The sequence below is a fragment of the Penicillium rubens genome, assembly GCF_028828025.1.
Source record: "Penicillium rubens strain IBT 27055 chromosome Unknown utg000002l_segment0_segment0, whole genome shotgun sequence".
In the NCBI taxonomy this organism is placed as follows: Eukaryota; Fungi; Ascomycota; class Eurotiomycetes; order Eurotiales; family Aspergillaceae; genus Penicillium; species Penicillium rubens.
In genome coordinates this window covers 5,106,217-5,128,387 of record NW_026890600.1, presented here as the reverse complement: position 1 = coordinate 5,128,387, position 22,171 = coordinate 5,106,217, and the positions used below count along the sequence as shown (strand labels likewise).

The window sequence follows — 22,171 nt, the reverse complement described above, 5'->3', positions numbered from 1 at the left end:
CCCTAGGAACATAGCAGTCATCCCATTCCCAATCTCTCTCACCCAGCAAGAGCAAAATGTTCAGGTTCTATTTTGGTTTTCTTGTTCTACTCTAAACCACCCCTGTTAAAAGCGGAACATCTCCGCGGGACTCAAGATCGGTCGTACCCGGTTGCACGCGACCGGGCAATCTCATCGACAGCCCGTGCCGCGAAGTCAGTACCAGATGAGCCTGAAGAATCTCGCTCGTTGCCAAACCAACCAGATGCCCATCCCCCACTAGTCTTTCGTTCGGGGCGACGTCCTAGATCCTCATCATCAACAACCTCGAAGGAGTTCTCGCTGCGGTTCTTGCGCAACGGCACGCCGTAGGCAAGGTCATCAGCCTCGAGCCCACCCCGAGGGCTGCTCTGCTCCTCTTGTGTTAGGGTTGACCGGAGGTGATCTAGCAGCTCTCGCTGCGAGGAAATAAAGTGAGCCTTCTCGGCTCCAGACATGGACTGCATCTGGCGCTGAAGAAGATTGCCACTGGCTGAAAGTTCCTGATCCCGCGCTTCTCGAGACTTTCCAGATGTGACCGAGCCCACAGCGGTACTCAGTACAGAATACCAATCGTTTGTGTTGGCAGACGCCCCAGGTGCTCCGGCGGTGGGGATGTTGAACCGCGATAGTAGCGACTGCGCGTAGGAAGCGGCACCTGGCTGAGGAGGTGTCGTGGGGCGTTGCGGGGGTAGACCCAAGACCTTCTCCCGGATCAAATCGATAGCTTGGTAGAAGTATTGAAGACCCAGTGCCTTGGCCCGCTCATGAGTGTTGCCGATCATCTCTTCGATCTCCCGCTCATGATGTGTCAAGAACGGGTCCACATAGTCTTGGTACAGTGTACGAGCCCCTTGCGTCTGGGGGAGGACGAGATAAGCCATGAAACCGAGGCGGATCCAGCTGTAGAATGGGAACCTGCATAGTTATCGAGTCATGATTAGCTTGCGATCATGTCGAGCGAAGCAAGTTGAACTATACCATCCGATGATAAACACAGTCCAGGATTCAACCAGCAGAATGACTGAAAGCACCACCCAGTACATCAGCCATGGTGCGAGTTGTGAGGGGTCAGAGGAACGGAGAGCCTTGTAGGAAGCGAAAACGGGGAAGAGGATCGTGATGACCGAGCTATAGGATAGATCTGCGTTAGCTTGCGGGCCCATTCTGTCCGTATATGACTTGAACTTACGACATCAAGTCCGCGAAGATTCCAAACATGATGAAGCCTGGGTGAATTGGAGATGTGAGAAGAAGAAAATTCCCTGGAGATTTTTTAGTTCTTCAGTCAGCCCCGCTGATCTGAGACGAACTCCGAAGTTGGAACAAAAAAAGAGGAGAACAAGGCAACAAAGATAGTTCAGGGGTATATTACGACTGAAAGCAGAAATCAAATAATAGAAATAGTAGAAATAGTTCTCCTTATTCCTGACACATAAATCACTCCACGATAACTCCCATATTAAGAGACATGACCACTCGCATTTCCCCAAGAATCAACGGATGTGTGCTGACGTCACGCGAGACACTTTTTTGCTTCAGTGCATTGTTAATGATTCAGTCATTCATGGATTTAGGACATATACTATATATACCTTGGATGTATGTCTCGATATCTGAGATCTTTATTTTAGGACTTATGTTCAAATGTTGTTATGTTCAATATGGTAGAGGTACAAGCCCGACAAGGAACACTTTGCTAACTAATGAGTGGCCCAATCACCCGAGATGCCTTAACTACCTAGGTAGTTCCTCTCTACGTATTATGACCCGTTCCTTTTTCTCTTCCCATATTCCCTTTTTCTCTAGAACACTTGCTTCTACTCCATCCTATACATACCTGTCTTTAAATTCGTGAATCTTGGTTATTCCCCGCTCGTTCGACTCGGGGGACCTCGGAAACTCAAACCATGTGTATCGCATTGATCTCAACTGCCCACCCGGAATACTCGTTGATCATAATCAACAACAGAGATGTAGGTATTCCCATTCTGACCAGTGGAATCCCAAGCTTAATATATCTAGGAATTCCTCCATCGTCCCACATCATCGCCAGACTGGTGGCCAGAGCCATCCTCACATGTCCTAGGCTCACGAGACCTAGCCCGATCTACACATGGCACTTGGATGGGGGTCACCAAGCATGGGAAGGTGGCAGTTCTTACCAATTATCGCGAGGACTCGACCAGCGCAGCCATAGGGGTCTACAGCCGGGGTGTCATCGTCAACAGCTGGTTGATCGGGTCTACCGATAAGCGAGAGGATACCAAGGAGTTTGTACAAGGCATCGTGGCCAGCCCAGAAGCAAAGCAGGTGGGGGGTTTCAGTCTGGTATGTGGACATATCAGCGAGCCCTTGGCCATTGTCTCCAACCGTTCCACAGACATGGATCAGATCACTTGGGTGGCAACGGAGAAGAATCAAACGCGGGGGCTTAGCAACACAAGCTTTGATGACAGAACCTGGCCAAAGATTATTGATGGAGAGCAGTTGATGGAGGCGGCTATTGACGAGCATGTGCAAAAGAGAGATGGGGAAGACGAGGATGCATTGATTGATCGTCTGCTGCAGGTTCTCAGCACGGATAGTCTGCCACGACTGTCAGAAGAGAACAATACAATTGAGGAGTACATCCGTCATCTGCACAAGACCATCTTTGTCCCTCGCATCGGTACTCCAAATGATCGTGATCCAGCTGCAGAGAAAATCGCTGCAGCTCAGGTAGAGGATGAGGCCGACACACCCACGAACGGACCCCCTGACCAGAGTTATACCTGTGGATCGTATGGAACACAGAGACAAACCATTCTCTTGGCACAACCGGATGGACGGGTGCGATATTTTGAAAGAACGCTGTATGACAGTGATGCGAAGGCTGTTCCCATCGGGCGAGGCGACCATTCATTTGAATTCAGCATCACAGAGTAGCTTCTTATAAGCTTAGTGAATACACTTAGACCTCATAACTTGTTTCGAGAACTTCAGACCAAAACATACCACTTCACGTGACAACAAGTCCCTTGATGCATCCAATCACAGCTCGAGAAAGCCATTGACGGAATAGGTAGGCGGTAGTTTTCTGCCAAATTAAGAGGTTATATTGAACTTTAAGGATCACATTTCGCCCTTCGGGGCATATGGTCAAATGAAAATATACAGAGAAGATTAGCATGGCCCCTGCACTAAGGATGACACGCTCAATCAAAGAGAAGCTACCTATTTTTTTTTTCTTTTACAGACCCTTTGTTAAAATTATAGGGTGAGTTTCAAATAATACTCAGCTTCTTTTTATTACGCTTTTGGGAAGTCACATGAGCACATGCCGGCGTTCGAATCCCGTGTGACGCGAACTCAATTTTTAAATCCCAAAACGGCGAGTGCTACTCTTGATAGTCTCATCGATGCCTTCTCGTTTTGTAACAAAAATTAAAAGGAAAGATGGGTTAAATGAAGCATTAAGGATTACTATTTTGTCCCTTGGGGACATCCGTAAATGAACGAGCTAAGGTATGTACATTCCTAAACGTTGACCACTTTCAGAGATTACGGGACCTATGCTAACTTACTTTTTTTCCCACCCTTCCCGGCCAAAACTGAGCGAGATACGGTGCGAGAGATTTTGTGGTACAATTCATTTCTATCTGGTATTAGGTCGGAGTACGAAACACGTTGTCGACGATTCCATTTTATATTAACCTCAACATATACACCTGGGCAAACATCCCACTGATTTTTGCTCGGTCAGAACGCCGCCCTTATTCTACCGGCACTGCTAGAACCATGGACGAAATGTTTATGTTAGCAAGAATTTACTGCTCTGTTTGTGGTGCCTACAATCACTGCAAGGACCAGTCAGCCAATTAACAGTTGGCGAGGCCTTGAAGCTTACGACCACTGTGGAGGATCATTGTGATACTATGACGGATATATAGCAAATCCCTGCTGCTAAAGACAAACTAGGACTTGTCAACGAAGCCGGGTTCAACACTCATACCATTCTCTGAACACCAGCCATCGAGCATATAAGGAGTACAGCAACAGGCAAATTATGAACTACCCAGAGGTGTCGCTTTCCTTTTATGGTCAAGCCAAAGAAGTCTGGGTAAAACGTTCTGATACGAGCTGCTTCTGATATAAATTATGTTTAGAGTAGGAAGTCCGCTCCATGATCTGTCTGATTTTCATCTGGCTACTCGTCGGCATCGCATACTTATTCCCCATTTGCATGTCTCCAAAGCGCAAATCCTAAATGAATCCAGATATCCTGTATATCCGGTCTCCCTAACATATTATCTTGAAGCGAACGACATCAAGCTTGGCGATGGTAGCGTTTACAAAACATATCGCGACTTTTGCATCGCTGCGGTGGTGAGCATCTTCGGCCCTATCCTCAGCTCGTATCTGGTTGAGATCCATTTTCTCGGCCGCCGCCGCTCAATCACTTTGATGGCCTGGGGGTGCTCCATTTGCGCGGGTTCTTTCACCGCCGTCGAGACTGAGGTCCAGAGCCTGGCCCTCTCATGTATGATCACTTCTACCTGAATGCCATGCACGCGGTTATCTATAGGTGAGTCACCGTAGCAACCAATCTTGTTTGCGAAATTGACTTTGGTCTGGATATATCACCGAAATCATGCCCGATAAGTATAGGGCTGTCGGATGCGGCCTGCTGATGGCCTATGGACGTGTTGGTTCACTGACGGCCCCGTTTGTAGCTACGCGGGGCAATGTGTATTCTTGTGTGCCTATCTTTGTCTGTTGCGGGCATTTTGTAGTTATTGGATTTGTGTCGCTGGCTTTGCCCTTTGAGCCTCGGGATGTTTCCAGTAGTAGGTGAGATGGCAGCTGCTGGCTTAGTATTGACATCAATCACGATTTGCGCATAGCACATGTCGAAGATCCCCGAGAACCAAGTCGTAAGAGTGTGAAGTTATAATGGGCAGGAAATCTCCTGTACACTGCTCGTCCACTCTCCGCTCCACTCTCATTCGGGCTATCAATTATGTTGTATGGGACTAATCAGAAATGTGGATACTAGGTAATCCCTACCTCGATTTCGATATTATATGAGCTTAGCTCCTCGGCTTTACAGGTTTGCAAAGGAGTTTCCGAGTTCATTTGGCGAATTTATCCGGAGGATCCAAGGGTGATCAAGCCCAAACGCCACATGGTGTTTCATCTTGAGCATTTCTCATTTCGGCCACTACACCAAGACGGGTTAGCCAATTCCACAAGTGTATCAGGACAATTTAATTTAAATTGCACCTTTCTTGACGGTGAGACTTGTCTACACTAGCGAAATGGAAACTGACCTGCCTTTTACGCCGTTTAGTAATCTCATCTCCACAGACATCAGGCCATGGAGCTAAGCGTTGCCAATCTCCGACAGATGGGGCCGACTATGGATAATGTCGGTCCTACTCCGTACGGAGTATACAGTTCTGATCCGCCCTTGGTCACTCGTGCTTGAATCAGTGGCTTTTCAGAATCGGACCATTTATCCGGATACTTCGGTGGGGAGATCCACCGTTTAGAAGAGACATCTCCTGCAGCCCTCAGGGTTAGCGTTTCCCGGTACTCCGTATCGCGGTCATAATTAAGCCGAATGATGTTCCGAGTGGCTCTATGGGAGATCACAAACGGTGAATCGAATCCACTCTGTTGACTCCGTCCCCGTATACTAAGCGCTATTCGACGCCCCTCGGTGCAGGGTATGGCTATATAATAGACGGCCTCCGCAGGTTTCACTCTTGCTTTGTGCAATACATTCATTCTCTTTCATTCAAACTTCAAGACTGGTCTCTTGATTTTCATTCCTTTTGTCCTATTCCGTCTCATTCTTTATCGTCAAACTCGACACTCACTCTCTTTTACATTACACAATGAAGTTCACAAACATTGTTCTGGCTGCTAGCGCCGCCACCGTGGCCTGCGCATACCCCCGAGGAAGAGACGCTGTCCCTAACAAGCAGAGCGCTGATATTAAGAAGCGTGCAAATGGATTCACCTGGCTCGGTGTGAGCGAGTCCGGTGCCGAATTCGGCGAGGGCAACATTCCCGGTACCCTGGAAAAAGACTACACCTGGCCCAAGACTTCCCAGATTCAGATCTTGAGAGATGCCGGTATGAACATCTTCCGTGTGCCCTTCTTGATGGAGCGCCTGGTGCCAACCACCATGACCGGCACCCCGGATGCCACTTACATGGCCGCCCTTAAGTCTGTACGTAATATGCCTGTCGTGGTTATTGATTACCTCCCAAGGCCTAACTGTTCCATTCTATAGACTGTCAAGTTCATTACCGACAGTGGTGCCTATGCCGTCCTTGATCCCCACAACTACGGAAGATAGTAAGCGCATCAAAAACCACAACTACCCACCTTTATTGGTATGATGTATGATACTAATGCTCCATCTACAGCGCTGGCAACATCATCAGCTCGACCTCCGATTTCAAGGCCTTCTGGAAGACCGTTGCTACTGAGTTCGCCACCAACGAGAAGGTCATCTTCGACACCAGTAAGCCAGCACCCATTGTCAAACTCACACGATCAAACCATCCACTAACACCTCCCTAGACAACGAGTACCACGACCTTGACCAGACCCTCGTCTTGGACCTTAACCAGGCTGCCATTGACGCTATCCGTGCCGCTGGCGCCACCAGCCAGTACATCTTCGTCGAAGGCAACGCCTGGAGCGGCGCCTGGTCCTGGACCGACAACAACGACAACCTGAAGGCCCTCACGGACTCCGAGGACAAGGTTGTCTACGAGATGCACCAGTACCTGGACGGTGACAGCTCCGGAACCTCCGAGACCTGCGTCAGCAGCACCATCGGCAAGGAGCGTCTCCAGTCCGCCACCGCCTGGTTGCAGGAAAACAACAAGAAGGGCTTCATCGGCGAGTTCGCCGGCGGCGTCAACAGGGACTGCCAGGCTGCCGTCGACGGCATGCTCTCCTACATGACCGAGAACAGCGACGTCTGGATGGGCGCCGAGTGGTGGGCCGCCGGTCCCTGGTGGGGATCTTACATGTACAGCTTGGAGCCAAGTGACGGCCCTGCTTACTCGACCTACCTCCCCATCCTCGAGAAGTACTTCGTTGACGGCACTGCCTCGGCCCCGGCTTCGTCTTCTTCCTCCGCCCCCACCTCTACCAAGTCTGCTGCCCAGACATCGACCACCACCGCCGCTGTCGACGTCACCAGCACCCCCAGCAGCAACGTCCAAGTCCCCAGCTCCGTGGTTGAGCCGTCCAGCTCGGCCTCCGCTCCCGCTGAGACTTCCGCCCCTGTCGCTCCTGTTGTCCCTACTCCCACCACTGTCGCCCCTACTACCCTCGTCAGCGCCACCTCCACCTCCACTGCCAAGCCCAATGCTCAGGTACCTACCAACAGCCCCTCTACTGGAAATGTCGCTAAGCACTACTACCAGTGCGGTGGTATCAACTGGACTGGCCCCACTGTCTGTGAGACTGGCACCACCTGCGTCAAGCAGAACCCTTACTACTACCAGTGCGTTGCTTAAGGGATGATCTTGGATCAAACCAAAAAGGGGAGATTTTATTGACAGAGTGGCTTGGTGTCAGCGCTTTCTTTCTTGATCGACTGTTTTCTTACACTATTCTTATACATTACTTTCTTCTCGATTCACTTCGATTATATATAAATTCAATTTCAATGTTGCAAATACTGCATGTATGCATGATGGGTGACGCTTCTTCTATGCTTTGTGTAGTCATAGAGACGGTCTCCCGCTGTCTTCCCCCATTACCTTATTCTGATCTGCCCAATAGGGATGTAGGACCTGTTTGATGCGCGCTTTGTTCGTAGACTAAGACCGAAAGGAGAAAGTTGACGTTCGTCTTCCTGTGGCCAGGCATTGCCTCTAATTGATGAATCATCCGTGTATGCCCAGTGCCTACCACATATTTTCGATGGATGTAAACCACATCTCAAGTGTGAAACTTATATGAAATTTTCCCCTAGCCAGAAAAAGTCAAGATAATACCAAGTGTATTCATAACTAGGTAGGTAAACAAGTCATTCTCATCGTAATTATAGACATATACCCCTTAGAGTAACTCTGCCGTGGAAGGAAACCGTCCTAGCCGGGAAACCCTAGCCAGAAACCCAAAGAACCGCAGAAAACACAACCATCGCCAACCACCCCTAGAAACGAAGCGAGAAAGAAACCGTCCAGGAACAGATCAAAAGACAACCAGATCATCACAACCACCTCAAGCATCCTCAGCCTGGTGCAAGCGCACAGTAACAAGATCAGCAGGCGCACTAGTCAAAGTAAGACCATAACGAATCTTCTGATCAGGATAAACATTCTCAATCTGATCAAAGCGCTGCAAAAGCCTAACAATGACATATCCAGCCTCAGTAAGCGCAAACTGCTGCCCAATACAGATCCGCGGCCCACCGTTGAACGGAATATACTCCCATCCAGCGCGACGACTCGTCCAGCGCTCAGGCTTGAACTCGTCAGCGTCAGGACCCCACAGGTCCTTACGACGCTGCATCACATGCGTCGTGTAGATCACTGACTGGCCCTTGCGGATGTAGACGGGGTCCTGGCCGTCTGGGCCGCCGCCGCGCGGGATGGTCGTGTCGCGGGCTGCGTTGCGGCGGTTGAAGGGGACGACGGGGTACAGACGGAGGACTTCGTTCATCACGTGCTGCAGGTACTGGCAGGACTTTAGGGTGGCGAAGGTGATGTTCTGGGGGTTGGAGTAGGTGCCGAAGTTGGAGATGATAGTTTCGCGGAGTTTGGTGAAGACGTCTGGATGCCGGGCGAGCATGAGGGTTGTCCAGCTAAGGAGGGAGGCTGTTGTGTCGCGGCCGGCGAGGAGGATGTTGAGGAGTTGGGAGCGGAGCTCGATTGGGTCGCGGGTGACTTCGAGGAGGGCTTCCAGGAAGACGTAGGAGGATTTTTCGTTGGCGGGCTTCTTTTCGGATTGGGAGGCTGCGAGGGCGTTTGACACGACTTTGTCGACGAAGGAGTGGACTTGCTTGTCGGAGAACTTGGTTTCTTTGTTCTCGGCGAGGAAGGCGAGTTTCTCGAAGCGGCTTCGCTGCGCGCAGACCCATTGGGACTTGTCGAAGTAGGTGGCGAAGGAGTCTTCGGATCTGTTCAGGCCGTTTAGGGCGCCCAGCTGGCTCTCGACGCTTTCGCCGAAGAGGAATTCTGTGGCGGAGTCGATGGTCAAGCGGAAGAAGATGGATTGGATGTCTGTTGCGGCGGTCCATCCGTTGGCTGCGACGGGCAGAGCCTGCATGGCCTTTTGCACGTGCTCCTCTTCCAATTCCAATTGACTGATCTGCTCGCGGGTGAACTGAGGCCGAAGTAGGCCACGGGATCGGCTCCATTCCTCTCCATCGGCGGTGAACTATAAACAGTCAATACCTAGATTGGAGACATGATCAATAAGGTATAGCATGTGACTCACAATACCAGTGCCCAGCAGCGGATGCATGCTGATTTGCCGGACAGAACCAAGTTCGAAGTCCTTGAACTGTGTAGCCAGGACAGCCTGGATGTTCTTGGGGTCGATAGTGAAGATGTGGGTGCGACCGAGGTTGCGGATAGAGAATGTAGTGACATAGCGGTTCTCCTGGTTACTGATGATCTTGACGCGCTCCTCGGCCAACTCAGGTACCAGTTTGGCCTTGTCTGCCGCCAGGGATTGTTTCAGGTTGTCGATTCCAAAAGGATCCTTGCAAGGGTACATTGGCACGCTGCCACAGCCCAGACTCTTAGCTTTGCGCGAGTGTTGCCATGAGTTGAATACCATACGGATGACCTGCAGCACGACGGCTGCGGCCGCAAAGCCCAAGACGAATGACAGAGCCATGGTCCTGGTTAGATAGTTTGGATTTTCAGAGTGCGGACAGGAAAACAAGTGGTTTTATAAGAATGGAGCGACCTCGGTTGCAAGCATAAGTGGGGAAAAACCTCCGTAGCATGGGAATGATCGTCACAAAGCTAAGGGTCAAGAGCCAATCGCGGAAGAAGTGGATGTCATATTCGATCGGCTGTTCGGATTTCACACTCGATGCAATTTCTGCACCCATCTGATCTCGGAGCTGTTACTTGGTGTGTGTTTAGACCCGAGTTCGCGTCGGAGTGACCGTGTTGGATTCTTGACCGTCTTGTGAATGTTCCCCCTTTCTCACTTCAGTTCCTCCGAATGTACCACCCGACGTGCATCGTCAGAGGTCGGTGTGTTAGAATAAATCAACGGGTTGACATCAGAATGTGCACAAGGATAATTTCATAATTTCATAAAATTTCATAATTTCACAATTTCCCGTTAGGCAAATATCTGTAAGGCCAGTGGGGAATCCCTGTTGCATTAGCGTTGGGCTTGGCCGAGGTTATGAAGATGAGTGATCAATTAATTCAATTGTAATCAACTTCAACCTCAATCCCAACCTCACCTCTGTTCTCTCCGATAATCTAAAGAATATTACTATTTCATCTCAGACTGCAGACCCACAATGGACATGCTATCCTCAAGGTCCTACCTGGAACTGGCACAAGAAGCAGAAATATCGATGGACACCTTGTCCAGCGAATTGACCCATCTAAGACCCCCAAGGGGAGCCCAACCGGAGATCCCCGACCAACTGACCGACAAGCAATCGGCCCCGGGTCGTCCCGTACGGAAAAGAGGCCGACCGAAATTAGAGGCTAAAGATGCCACTGCCATCGAGGTAGATCCCGATCGGCCCCTAGAAATATGTTGTACATATTGACCAGCTCCACAGGAACGCCGTCTGCAGATCCGACGGGCACAACGCACCTACCGTCTTAAAAAGGAGAATACCATCCAGACCCTCAGATCTCGCGTCAATGTACTAGAGCAGACACTAGAGAATGTATCAGATCTCCTCGGCGGAGCCCACCGCGACGCAATCAATCAACTCCACGACGATCCAACTCTTCAGCCAAGCGTGGACTATCTCGCTCGCACACGAGAGCTCATCCTAGCAGAAATAAACAAGGCCAGATCGACCTCTGAGGACGACGATGATCTCCAACTCCAGACCAACAGTCCATCGACAGACAAGCCCACATTCGGCTACGAAGTGTCACACACCTATCCCCCGAAGCGGGAATCCAACATCTCCTCTTCATACCCACAATACACCCGGGCCCGCTCCCCATCCCCACTAATAAACCGCATCCTCCCAACAACAACAATCTACACATACAGCCACCAAGAATCCAACCTAGCCCGCCGCCTGCACAGATTCAGCCTCGAGCACACCTACCGCTGGCTAACAGACCCGCGCACCGATCCGGCCCTGCTAAGCCGCGTCTTCGGACTAGTCCCCTGCATCCACGACATGGCAGGCATAAGACGTAATTTCCGGCGCACGCTGCGGTCCGAGATCGGGAGCGGGCTGGAATTCATCAAGATGCCTTTCTACACGCTCGGCGGTGCGGGGAAGCACTTCCCGCCCGTGGACAGCGACGGGAGCCCCGTGTACCCGGAGAACAGTCGGAGACCGGGGAAGATCCTGCGGCGGATGGTGCGGATTTTGCAGCGGGGCGGGATCCAGGATTGGAATGAGGATTGGAGTGGGGACCGGGAGCCTGTTGTGGAGGGAGTGGTGGATGGGCAAGTGCAGATGAGTGAGGAGGAGAGGATTCGGTCGCTGGATCTTGATGGCGAATGGTTTGATTGCCGTGATGTCCAGGGATATCTGGAACATCGGGGTCTTGTGCTTGATGGGTCTGGATTGAGGCTCGGTGTCCCGGAGAGCTTGGTTGGGGCTTTGTATGGCTTTTCGCCGGATCGATCGACTGTTTCCAGTCTCTATGCTTCTTCCGATGGGACTCCTCCTGTTACTAAGATGGAGTCGGAACCCTCGACCTCGTATACTCTGGATGTTGAGTGTTTTTTTGATCGTGAGTTGACCGTCGATGACGTTTGCCCCTTGTGTTTTTGTCAATATCACTGACTTGAGCCTAGTACTCCTCGCAAACCTCAGGATCCTCGGCCGCGCGCCAGGATTCCGACTATGGGATGTAGACGCCGCACTGCGATCAGCGATCTCCCGTCGTCCTTTTGGCTAGCCGAACCACAAAGACTGACAGACCTGTCCTTCCATGGATATAATGACTACTTCACGAGCCACGACCAGAATGACCATCTAATTATATTCAAAGCGATCAAAACACAAGAATCTGAAATTGAACTCCATTACTGGCATTGTTCTGGGGTATAGCGTAGAAAGATCCAGTATAGCAAAAAGAAAGGGAAGTCCATCAAATCAAATCACGTCAAATCGCATCACATGAAAACCCGCCAATATCACACGGAAAGACAATGAATCCCGCGCAAGGTTCCAAGAATTAACCTCAGCAAGTCCGCCATCAACAGTGTCGGCATCGGCAGCCACAGCCCGATCTCATCGGATCGTCTAGCAGCAAATCTCACAGCACTCGAAGCAGGCGATACCGGCGCAACTGGGATAAGTTAATTTTCTGGAATTCCATCGCGCGCATGACCGAATATGTGTCTTCGAGTCGGATTGGGAGAGGGAACTTACACTCCGCAGCAGATACCACCGCCGCCACCACCGCGCAGCTGCATTTGTTCTTGGTTGGCCTGATGCCGATAGAAGTTAATTTTCGTTCTCGACATATGAGTTTTATTTATGGGTTAGGGTGCACATACCGGCTGTTCAGTGACGACGTTCTGGTTAGTTGAAGGGGCAGCGGGGCTGGTGGGCTGCATGGTGACGGTGTTGGCGTTCCAGTTTTCAGTGGGCTCGTTGGCCGGGGTAGACTTGAAGAAGTTGAAGTTGAACATTGTGGTAGTAGTGGTAGTGGTAGTATGTGTATATGGTACAAGGGTGGAAACAGTCTAAGGTGTAGGATAAGAGGTATAGAGAACGAAGAAAAGTGAAGAAAGAGGAAAACAGAAAGGAGGAAAGGACGCTATATGTAGTTTTCCAATAGTTTCGACGATCGGCTGGAAAATAAGTCCAAAGTCAAATGAAACAACTAGCGCCCGACAAAAGAGATTAAACGCTTACACATTCCAATACTCCCGAGGTCCGTACTCCGTAGGGCTTATGCAAGTCAGATGGGGTACGAGTACGGAGTACGGAGTGTTGCTAAGTTTAGCTGGACAAATCAGAATGATGCTGCCTGGTACCAGGGACCACACTCAGGCTTTGCAGTATAGGGCTATATTCTCCAGTTTTCTCTATTTTCTCTATATTTACTTGTAGAACTGTGGCTATGTTCGGGTATTGTAGGCAGATAGAATATGAATTGCACAGCCTCTTAAGAGCCTGTTCTCTATCGGAAAGCCACCGTAGGAAAAAAGCAATCAGCCCTTCAGCCTTGTGGGCAGTCGCCAAGACCTGCAGGTCTTGGCAAACAGCTTATGTATTGCTTGTATTGGGGTAATGGTATTGTAACACATTTCAAGATGAACCTCACTTGCACTCTTGAAAAGGTCGACTGTATGGTCTATATCATTGATATTATGTATGTACATGTAGACGTGCATTGAAGGAAGTCGGAAATAGTCAAATATCCCTCACAGTTTCGACAGAATCCCATCCGGTCGCAAAACAGAAAGGTAACAACTTTGAATTTCGCTGATCGTTCGGCACCTGCTTCCGATTAGCGTCCTTTTTCTTTTTCTTTTTTCTTTTCTTTTTTCGCATTCCAGAACAATGGAATTCTCAACTTACCCAGCCAATGCCATGGTGATCCGCAGTTCTTGGCGGAGGATCTTAATCGCCAGTTCCACACCTTCTTGTCCGTTGTACTGTATTTGGTCAGTAAACAGCATAACCAACAGAAGGAAACACATACAGCCAACCCCCAGAACGGGATTCTTCCGATAAAGCAGAAGCTAGCCCCCAACGCCAGAGCCTTGAAGATATCCGAGCCTCGTCGAATACCTCCATCCACCGCGATCGGGATCCGACCCTTGGCTACTGGGGCACAGACCCGCAGTGCATCCAATGTCGACGGCATGCCGTCCAGTTGCCGGCCTCCGTGGTTCGAAATGACGATGCCGTCGATGCCGTATTTGATCGCGAGTTCTATATCTTCGGGGGTAGTTACTGTATCATCGATTGTTAGCCGAACTGTGACCTGCTTTACTTGAGTCACTCAACAACACAAACATACCACCCTTAAGCCAGATCTTCAGAGACGTATGTTGTCTCAACCAAGGAATTGTTTCTTCCCAGTCCAAACTGGGGTCTTTAAAACATCAGCATGTTCTCCACAACCTCACGTCAACTTCAAATCAGCTCCACCGTACATACCGTAGTCAGTGCGGTCCGAGTGATCCGCCCCGTGACTGAGGATATTCGGCCACGACATATCATCCGGAATGGTATACTCATTCCGGTATTCGTTGATGCGCTTGCCTAGCACGGGTACATCAACAGATAGGAACAGCGCCTTGTACCCAGCCTCTGAAAAAGGATGTTAGCCCCGCCCAGCCAATGAAGCCATACAAAAAAACCATTCAGATACGACATACTCTCGGCTCGCTCTAACAACTGAAGCGTAATCGACCGATCCCGCAGTACACACATCTGCATCACATACGGATTCCCAGTCCCCTGTGCGGCAACTTCCTCGAGCGGATAATTCGAGTACGAGGACAGACCCATGGCAAGGCCGAATTTTGCAGCTGCCCGCGAGGTCGCGAGCTCGCCATCTGGGTGGGCAAGTTTCATTGATGCGGCGGGACTGAAGCCGAATGGGAGCGAGACCTGTTATTTGAGTGTTAGGGTTGGCCACTGCGTTCGTTTATTTCGGGAAAGTGGAAAGAGCAAATACCTTGCTACCGAGGAATTCGGCGCTTGTGTCGATCTTGTCGACGTTGATTAAGACCCGAGGACGGATCTTGTAGCGGTCGTAGGCTGTTTCGTTCTCGTTGAGGCTAGACAGATGTTAGGGAAGTGGGGCAGTCATTGCGTTTTGATATTCCATACGTGATTAGATCCATAGCTCCTCCATTGTAGTAGTCTATCGAGGTCAGCACTGACGCAATGAACCGTTGCTGTGAAGTGATGACACTCACCTCGGACCATCGGAGTCAGCCGACTACTCCCCATTTTCTTCAGGTCAGCAATGCAGCATACATCTTTGTGAAGGGTCTCTCCGCGGTGAGCCATTGTGCCGTTTGCGTTGGGATGTGATTATAGAAAATGTATAGGAAAAATGGATAGGGCCAGGCGACGATGGCACAGTTCAAATAAGAAGGATCCCCGGCGACCTCTCCTCTTCCGAGATCATTTTCCATTGCCGGATTGAGTTGCGCACAAGTAGCTCCTCGCTGCTATAGATTGGTTTCTGGGGTTGGTTTCCGATTGTGGAAGACGATCATCGGAATCCCTTGCCAGATTGAGATTCCGTCCACGGGTGGACGGTGTCACCTTACCAAAGCACTATTTACAACATATACAAATATAGCGCCAGCGCCGATCATACAAGAGCAAGGATATTGTGCGTGGTCTAGTCAAACATGCTGGGTCCAAGCCTCGCAAGAAAAGGTTTCCACGAAAAGAGAATCAGAGTTGTTCATGCGGCTCAGGATACTGTGTTCTAGATATCTGGAGTGAGCGTCGTGTCCGTATTGGTTACGGTCAACAGCCTCTTCTGATAAAGTCTTCGTTCTCAATGGTGGTAATGAAGTGCACGACATTATCTACATTAACTACTGGGCCAAACGGGCTGTTGGCGGCTTCATTTTCAGTCGGCCCAAATCTGCTTTCTTGTCCCACTTATGATCGATCCATGGCAAACAGAGAGGCGATCTTAGTCGGTTTGGAATGGAATTGCTGTTAAAAGACGAAAGGAAAAGAGATTGGAAGAGCAGGTTATTCCGAGGAGATAAGCTGATAAGAGATCCCATGTCCGAGATTAGAAGGCAGTTCCGAGTGTGGCGGGGTTAGCTATGACTTCGACGTTCCCTTTCCAATATGGAAATGGAATCAGCAAGAAGCTCCTTTTTAGATTGAATATATCAGACTATATGAAATGGCGGCATCTAAGCGATCAAGACCTCGCCGATCCCATGCGCTGGGAGGATGCAGCACCTGCAGACGCCGGCATGTGAAATGCGATCAGAAACGGCCCGTGTGTCGCACCTGTCGGGCCCTAGACGTGAAATGCGAGGGATATTCCGATCAGGTCTTGTGGATGCACACTGATAACGGCGAGGAGACTGAGAGTGCTCGTGGGACTCGCCGGTATCTTTATTCGGGTACGTGGCCCTGACAGTACGAGACGAACTGGACTTGGTATTAACCCGTGTGCTAGAGCAATCCAGACTTTCTATGAGCACTGCGCTTGGGTCTGATCTTGTATCTGGATCTATTGATGCATCACTGGCAGAGGTTGACTCGAGACTGCGGGACCCTGAACGTTCGCTCGATGGTGATATTGTCATTGGACCCTTTGCGGTTCTCGATTTCTCTCCAGCGCCACGGAAGCTAGAACAAGAACTGGTGCCCGAAATTGAACCTGTCGCGTCTGATATAAGTTCTGCAGCGGAGCCGCCTGAGACTGTGGCTCCTGAGAATCTGCAAGAGTCTAATCCCTCTCCAATACTTGATTCACTGTCTCAGATCGATGACTTCCTCCATTGGTCTGATCTATTGAGCTTTGGTCTAGACAATACGGAGTTTACAACAAGCGGCGTCTTGAGTATGTCGAATGATTTATCTTTCGATATGAGTCAAGAGATGGGGTTGCTACCCGTCGACTCAAATCACAACGATGATCTACTGCAAACTTTCACAACACAACAGGCACCAGCAGAGCTTATTTCAGCGGATGTAGATGCATTGCAGGAGGCCCCGTTTCTGCTTAAGCACTTCCAGGATACTGTGGTCCCACACATAATGGCCATTCCCTGTCGCCAGAAATCGCCTTGGAAGATCTTGAACGTGCCGGCGGCGGTAATTACATACAGTGACTCGACTTTTCTTGGGACAGAAAAGGTCAGTCAGGCCAGACTTGCAAATATGTACGGCTTGCTTGCCTGCTCTGCTATTCATCTTGTTTTGAACCCTTCAACAATATCGACAAAGCCGCCTGAGTATTGGTGGAAGGTTGCCAACCAGGCATACCTGCAAGCTAAGGATCATATGCAAACGTCTTTGCAGTCAGAAACACAGGGTTTAAAGAAAGCGAAATATAAAGACCAGCTGATGGCTGCATGCATTCTCATACAGTACACGGTGAGTTTCCTATTTGGCATCGATTGAATGACTCTGACTCCCACAGATCATGTCCGGTCAACAACAACACGCCCGATGTTTCATGATTGATGCAGAGCGATTATTACGCCTTCGAGGACTTTCAAAAACCCGAATATCGAAAAAGGCACGACTTTTGCATCACGTATACACCTGGTTAAGAATCGTCGGCGAGAGCACATTTGTTCTACATGACTACAACCTCTCTGCCTCCTCCCTGGAAGCACTTGGTTCTCGATTTCGATTACAACACACTCCGAACTCAGAACAGATGACGAACGCTGAGCCAAACCCTCGGCTGGATGATTTCCTCCGCCTCGAAACACAAAACTCGGATAGTGACCTCAATATCGATGAACCCAAGGACAAAACTTCAGGACTCCACGACATACATCTTCAGGACTCACGCAGTTACCCTGAAACATTATACAAACAGATTTATGGCATCCCAGAAACCTGGCTTGGCCTTGTCTCGCAGACCACAAGACTAGCCAACGTCTTGGAGACATTCCGTATTGCCCGCGAGGCGGGTCAGACCATGAACCTTGAAGCGTGGGAGACACTACAGCGACGTAGCACTCGTCTGGAAAATATGATCTGCTCTTTCAGCCTGGGCCGAACAAGAGCCGGAGTCCTGGAGCTCCATGCCGACTCAAAACCGCACGGTCATATGGTGGAGGCCTTGAATGCAGCTCTAGTAGTTTTCTTTTATAGGCGAATCCGGAAGATCCACCCCGCCGCTCTGCAGGGTCATGTTGATAGTGTTATTGCAGCGCTTCAGGCGTGCAGTGCAACGCTGACCCAAGATGATCCCACCGGACCCGGAACGGCGTGGCCGTTGTTCATTGCAGGATGTGAGGCAATGTCAACCGCAAGACGAGGGGCTGTTATGAGCATGTTAGATAGGGCGAGCTCAATATGCGGGTTTGCCGCTTTTGGAACAGCCAGAAATATTATCACTGAAGTGTGGCGCAAGCAGGACGAGCATTTGACTGCGAACCGGGGTGAATCGATGCCATCGTGGGTCGATGTTGTGAAGCAAGGACAGATATGGCCCTTGTTTTGTTAACATAGCTGGTTACTCTCGTCTTGACTATATCTTACGATTCGTACTATGCACTTTTATGACGCGATGAATATGGTCCCAAGGTTGTATATTCTATAAACTATGTACATGGATAGTACGTGTCGCATTCTCATTCCGACATTCAAGCATTCCAAATCATCAAATGAACAAATGAACAAAGATCTAAACAGTCTTAACACCAGCATTCTGCAGCAATTGCTTAAGCTCCGCCGTCAACTCCGGGTTGAGAAGAGCGAAAGGCTTGCGCAAGCCACCAGTGGGCTGGCCAATCAACTCAACACCAGTCTTAACAGCAGCAGCATAGTTATGCGACTCAAGGAACTTGCAAATGGGGAAAGCCTTAGCCCAAATCTCACGACCACGCTTCAAATCCCCCTTAACAGAAACCGCCTCATAAAGCTCAACGGCCAACTCAGGAATAATATTCGCCGCACCCCAGACACCACCGGGAGCGCCAGCAGCAAGACCATAGAAAGTCAAAGTATCCCACCCATTAAACGAGGTAATCTGATCCGACAGAGAAAAGATAAGCTCCGTCAGGGCCGGCGCATTACCAGAGGTATCCTTCAGATACTTGACACCGACCTTAGACAGACCGGCGATCTCAGTGGGAGACAGGGTAATACCCGACGCAGAAGGAATATTATAGAAGACAATGGGCAGACCGGAGGCCGTGTGGATTTCGTTGAGCAACTCGTGCAGCTGCTCCAGGTTGACAGGGTCGTAGAAAGGGGGCACGACCATTGTGGCTGCGGCGCCGGCTTTGGCGGCGTGTACGGAGAGCTCGACGGCCTCGGCGGATGAGAGACTGCCTGTGCCGGCGACGACGGGGACGCAGCCAGCGGCGAACTTAACGCACAGCTCTGTTAGCTGCTTGCGCTCGGCGAAGGTCATTGTGGTGAATTCGCCTGTGCTGCCGCCTGGAACGAGACCGTGTACGCCTGCTTTGATCAGGTGCTCGATGTGTGCTTGCAGACGGCCTTCATCGATGGCGGTCTTGTCGTCTGTGAAGGGGGTGATCAGGGCCACCATGATCCCGTAAAGGGGGTCCATGTTGGAGGTTGGATGTAAGTATAGGAAGTGAGAGGAAATATGTTTTGGTTTGGAAATATGGTGAGTACGGCGGGGTTGGAGGAAGTGGTGATCTAGATATAGTTGGTTTGATTATGGAATCTCTTACCATTTCTATATTTTCTAGATTCATGATTCTATATCTACTTCGGACTGTAGAGGAGTGACTTGCCGTATCGGGACAGGCTTCCTATTTAGGATGTGTCCCACCATCGGATTGAGGCTTCTTTCTCTTCTGGGAGTTTCTTCTATTCGAGTTCTAGGTTCTTTCAATTGTTCTGCTTCGTGAAGATTAAAGCGATAATATCGCAGTTGTTTAGGATTTGGAAGGCTTGCTGGCACGCATGACATGCAGATCGTGCTATGCAGGGATTCCGCAATAGCCACACAGTGGATCGGGATGTCACCGATGGCTTCGCATGTGGACTGTGCTTCCGACTAGCCAAGGATATATCCCGAAATGAACTATCTGCGGGGTCTAAATAAGGCCGTTGAACGTCATTGTATATTGTGTCTCCGACATTGGTAGTACCGTAACTGTCAATTGGCGTTGAGCTTCGAAACTAGTTTGTTGTCTTTTTATCAGAGCTGTGTCAACTTCGCATATGTAACATATTCCATTATTGCAATAAATACGTTTAGCCAGAACCTGAGAGGATCTCGAAAATATATATCCGATGACATGTTAGGGCTGAGAACATGGCTGATCGAAAAAGATCAAGAAAGCACCTTAATCCGACATAAGAGTCCGGCATATCTATTGATCGAATAATTGGAAATAAGCCGATGGTATTAATATTAGGATAATTGAGAATAATTCCATCTACTCCATATTTTGCCGCAGAAAATATCCCTAACATCGCGGAGAGTATATCGGAAGGACTTGCCTGAAGGGGCTTAACCTCGCTGGGAGAGATATCCTATATCTTACCCCACGCGGCGTGAAGGAGTTGGTACTGTTCAGACTTCTATTATACCCAAGAACGAAATCGAAATGGACCTCTTCGTTGATATCGTCACCCCCAATGGGCACAGCTACAAGCAGCCCACCGGCCTCTTCATCAACAACGAGATTGTACCTGCCACAGGAGGCCAGACCATCACATCTCTTGACCCCGCGTGCGTGATTATCGGAATTTCTCTGTACACCTCACTAACTATTGTCTAGTACCGACAAGCCCATTGCCACCGTCCAAGCAGCGAGCGCCGAAGATGTCGACCACGCCGTGAAGGCTGCCAAAGCGGCCCTGGTCCACCCCTCATGGAAGTTGCTTCCCGCGACAGAGCGGGGCCAGTTGATGGCCCGACTCGCCGATCTCATGGAGGAGAACAGAGCGCTGTTTGCTTCTATTGAAGCTTGGGATAACGGTATGTATGGAAATCCCCCAAACTGGAGACAATTTACTTATCGAAGGCAGGAAAACCCTACCACGTCGCCCTTGACGAAGATCTCACTGAGGCAATCACAACAATTCGCTATTACAGTGGCTGGGCTGATAAGACCTTTGGCCAAACCATCAATACAACTCCCCAAAAGTTCGCCTATACAATCCGCCAGCCCATTGGCGTAGTTGGACAGATAATTCCATGGAACTACCCCCTTTCAATGGCCACCTGGAAGCTTGGCCCTGCACTTGCATGTGGAAACACAGTTGTCCTGAAGCCAGCCGAGCAGACCCCTCTCAGCGCTCTCATTCTCGGCACCTTGATCAAGAAGGCCGGGTTCCCTCCAGGTGTGGTGAACATCCTTAATGGCTACGGGCGCGAGGCTGGCGCCACGCTCGCTTCGCACCCATTAATCGATAAGGTCGCTTTCACAGGGTCAACGGCGACCGCCCGGGAGATTATGAAGATGGCCGCCGGCACACTCAAGAATATCACTCTCGAAACAGGCGGCAAGTCCCCATTGCTAGTTTTTCCGGATGCAGATATGGACCAAGCAGTCAAGTGGTCGCATGGCGGTATTATGTCCAACAAAGGCGAGATCTGTACCGCGACCTCGCGAATCTTCGTCCACCGCGATATCCTTGAATCATTCACTGCTAGCTACAAGGCGGCAGTGGAGGGTGCAAAGATCGGCGACCAGTGGGACGAGTCGGTCTTCCACGGCCCGCAGGTGACACGCGCGCAATACGACCGAATCCTCTCCTACTTTGAAATTGCCAAAAACGAAGGAGCTACTATCCTCACTGGTGGCGCTCCCTACACGCCGACTGACGAGAAGAATAAGAATGGGTACTTCATTCAACCAACCGTTATTGTCAATGCAACGGATTCTATGCGCATTGCCCGCGAAGAAGTGTTTGGTCCCGTCGTGGTGATCTTCCCCTTCGACGATGAGGAAGAAGCTATTCGTCGGGCCAACGATACCACTTACGGCCTGGGTGCGGCTGTCTTCACGCGTGATCTGGAGAGCGCTCACCGCGTGGCTGCTGAGATAGAGTCCGGTATGGTCTGGATTAACAGCAGCCAAGACTGTGACCCGCGTATTCCTTTTGGTGGTGTGAAGCAGAGTGGCATTGGACGTGAGTTGGGTGAGGCAGGTCTGGAGGCTTATAGCCAGATTAAGGCGGTTCATGTGAACATGGGCACCAGGCTGTAAATGGGCATATGAAGTACATTGCACAATATGAATGTAGATTTTGGCAAGCTAAGCATCTTCTTTACTTCTTATATATAGAAAGGCCATGTTTTAATGTTTCAGGTTAGCGCCTGATTTTTCAGCCTCCTGCTT

The 22,171-nt window shown here is 50.1% G+C and overlaps 10 protein-coding genes across 10 annotated transcripts; 5 read left to right on the top strand and 5 right to left on the bottom strand.

Moving 5' to 3' along the window:
• Positions 1-131: 131 nt before the first annotated feature.
• On the bottom strand, positions 132-1,274 carry N7525_004440 (HVA22/TB2/DP1 family protein; the record flags this gene model as incomplete). Its single annotated transcript, XM_002565776.2, has 3 exons — positions 1,211-1,274; positions 1,000-1,149; positions 132-936 (listed from the first exon to the last, which is right to left on the bottom strand). Exons 1-3 carry the CDS (start codon positions 1,237-1,239, stop codon positions 132-134), a joined length of 984 nt encoding a protein of 327 aa, XP_002565822.2. The 5' UTR covers positions 1,240-1,274.
• A 608-nt stretch (positions 1,275-1,882) lies between these two features.
• On the top strand, positions 1,883-2,946 carry N7525_004439 (NRDE family protein; the record flags this gene model as incomplete). The annotated part of the gene is made up of 2 exons (XM_002565777.2): positions 1,883-1,994; positions 2,044-2,946. The coding sequence occupies exons 1-2, from the start codon at positions 1,929-1,931 to the stop codon at positions 2,944-2,946; spliced, it is 969 nt and encodes a 322-aa protein (XP_002565823.2). The 5' UTR covers positions 1,883-1,928.
• Positions 2,947-5,900: 2,954 nt separating this feature from the next.
• Positions 5,901-7,545, top strand: egl3 (putative extracellular endoglucanase/cellulase; the record flags this gene model as incomplete). The annotated part of the gene is made up of 4 exons (XM_002565780.2): positions 5,901-6,239; positions 6,303-6,367; positions 6,439-6,536; positions 6,596-7,545. The coding sequence occupies 4 exons, from the start codon at positions 5,901-5,903 to the stop codon at positions 7,543-7,545; spliced, it is 1,452 nt and encodes a 483-aa protein (XP_002565826.2).
• Positions 7,546-8,257: 712 nt separating this feature from the next.
• N7525_004437 (cytochrome P450) lies at positions 8,258-9,880 on the bottom strand (the record flags this gene model as incomplete). Its single annotated transcript, XM_002565781.1, has 2 exons — positions 8,258-9,415; positions 9,476-9,880. 2 exons carry the CDS (start codon positions 9,878-9,880, stop codon positions 8,258-8,260), a joined length of 1,563 nt encoding a protein of 520 aa, XP_002565827.1.
• Positions 9,881-10,526: 646 nt separating this feature from the next.
• On the top strand, positions 10,527-12,111 carry N7525_004436 (bZIP transcription factor; the record flags this gene model as incomplete). The annotated part of the gene is made up of 3 exons (XM_061213020.1): positions 10,527-10,742; positions 10,797-11,943; positions 12,008-12,111. The coding sequence occupies 3 exons, from the start codon at positions 10,527-10,529 to the stop codon at positions 12,109-12,111; spliced, it is 1,467 nt and encodes a 488-aa protein (XP_061070041.1).
• A 347-nt stretch (positions 12,112-12,458) lies between these two features.
• N7525_004435 (uncharacterized protein) lies at positions 12,459-12,850 on the bottom strand (the record flags this gene model as incomplete). The annotated part of the gene is made up of 3 exons (XM_002565783.1): positions 12,459-12,504; positions 12,588-12,646; positions 12,716-12,850. The coding sequence occupies 3 exons, from the start codon at positions 12,848-12,850 to the stop codon at positions 12,459-12,461; spliced, it is 240 nt and encodes a 79-aa protein (XP_002565829.1).
• An 891-nt stretch (positions 12,851-13,741) lies between these two features.
• Positions 13,742-15,191, bottom strand: N7525_004434 (alpha-hydroxy acid oxidase; the record flags this gene model as incomplete). The annotated part of the gene is made up of 8 exons (XM_002565784.2): positions 13,742-13,822; positions 13,870-14,123; positions 14,191-14,265; positions 14,331-14,483; positions 14,552-14,786; positions 14,854-14,956; positions 15,009-15,042; positions 15,098-15,191. The coding sequence occupies 8 exons, from the start codon at positions 15,189-15,191 to the stop codon at positions 13,742-13,744; spliced, it is 1,029 nt and encodes a 342-aa protein (XP_002565830.2).
• Positions 15,192-16,056: 865 nt separating this feature from the next.
• N7525_004433 (Zn(II)2Cys6 transcription factor) lies at positions 16,057-18,348 on the top strand (the record flags this gene model as incomplete). The annotated part of the gene is given in 3 exon segments (XM_061213019.1): positions 16,057-16,282; positions 16,300-17,261; positions 17,308-18,348. The coding sequence occupies 3 exon segments, from the start codon at positions 16,057-16,059 to the stop codon at positions 18,346-18,348; spliced, it is 2,229 nt and encodes a 742-aa protein (XP_061070040.1).
• A 180-nt stretch (positions 18,349-18,528) lies between these two features.
• Positions 18,529-19,419, bottom strand: N7525_004432 (dihydrodipicolinate synthase family protein; the record flags this gene model as incomplete). Its single annotated transcript, XM_002565786.2, has 1 exon — positions 18,529-19,419. One exon carries the CDS (start codon positions 19,417-19,419, stop codon positions 18,529-18,531), a length of 891 nt encoding a protein of 296 aa, XP_002565832.2.
• A 1,012-nt stretch (positions 19,420-20,431) lies between these two features.
• N7525_004431 (aldehyde dehydrogenase ALDH) lies at positions 20,432-22,039 on the top strand (the record flags this gene model as incomplete). Its single annotated transcript, XM_002565787.2, has 3 exons — positions 20,432-20,556; positions 20,606-20,805; positions 20,856-22,039. The coding sequence occupies 3 exons, from the start codon at positions 20,432-20,434 to the stop codon at positions 22,037-22,039; spliced, it is 1,509 nt and encodes a 502-aa protein (XP_002565833.2).
• Positions 22,040-22,171: the final 132 nt, after the last annotated feature.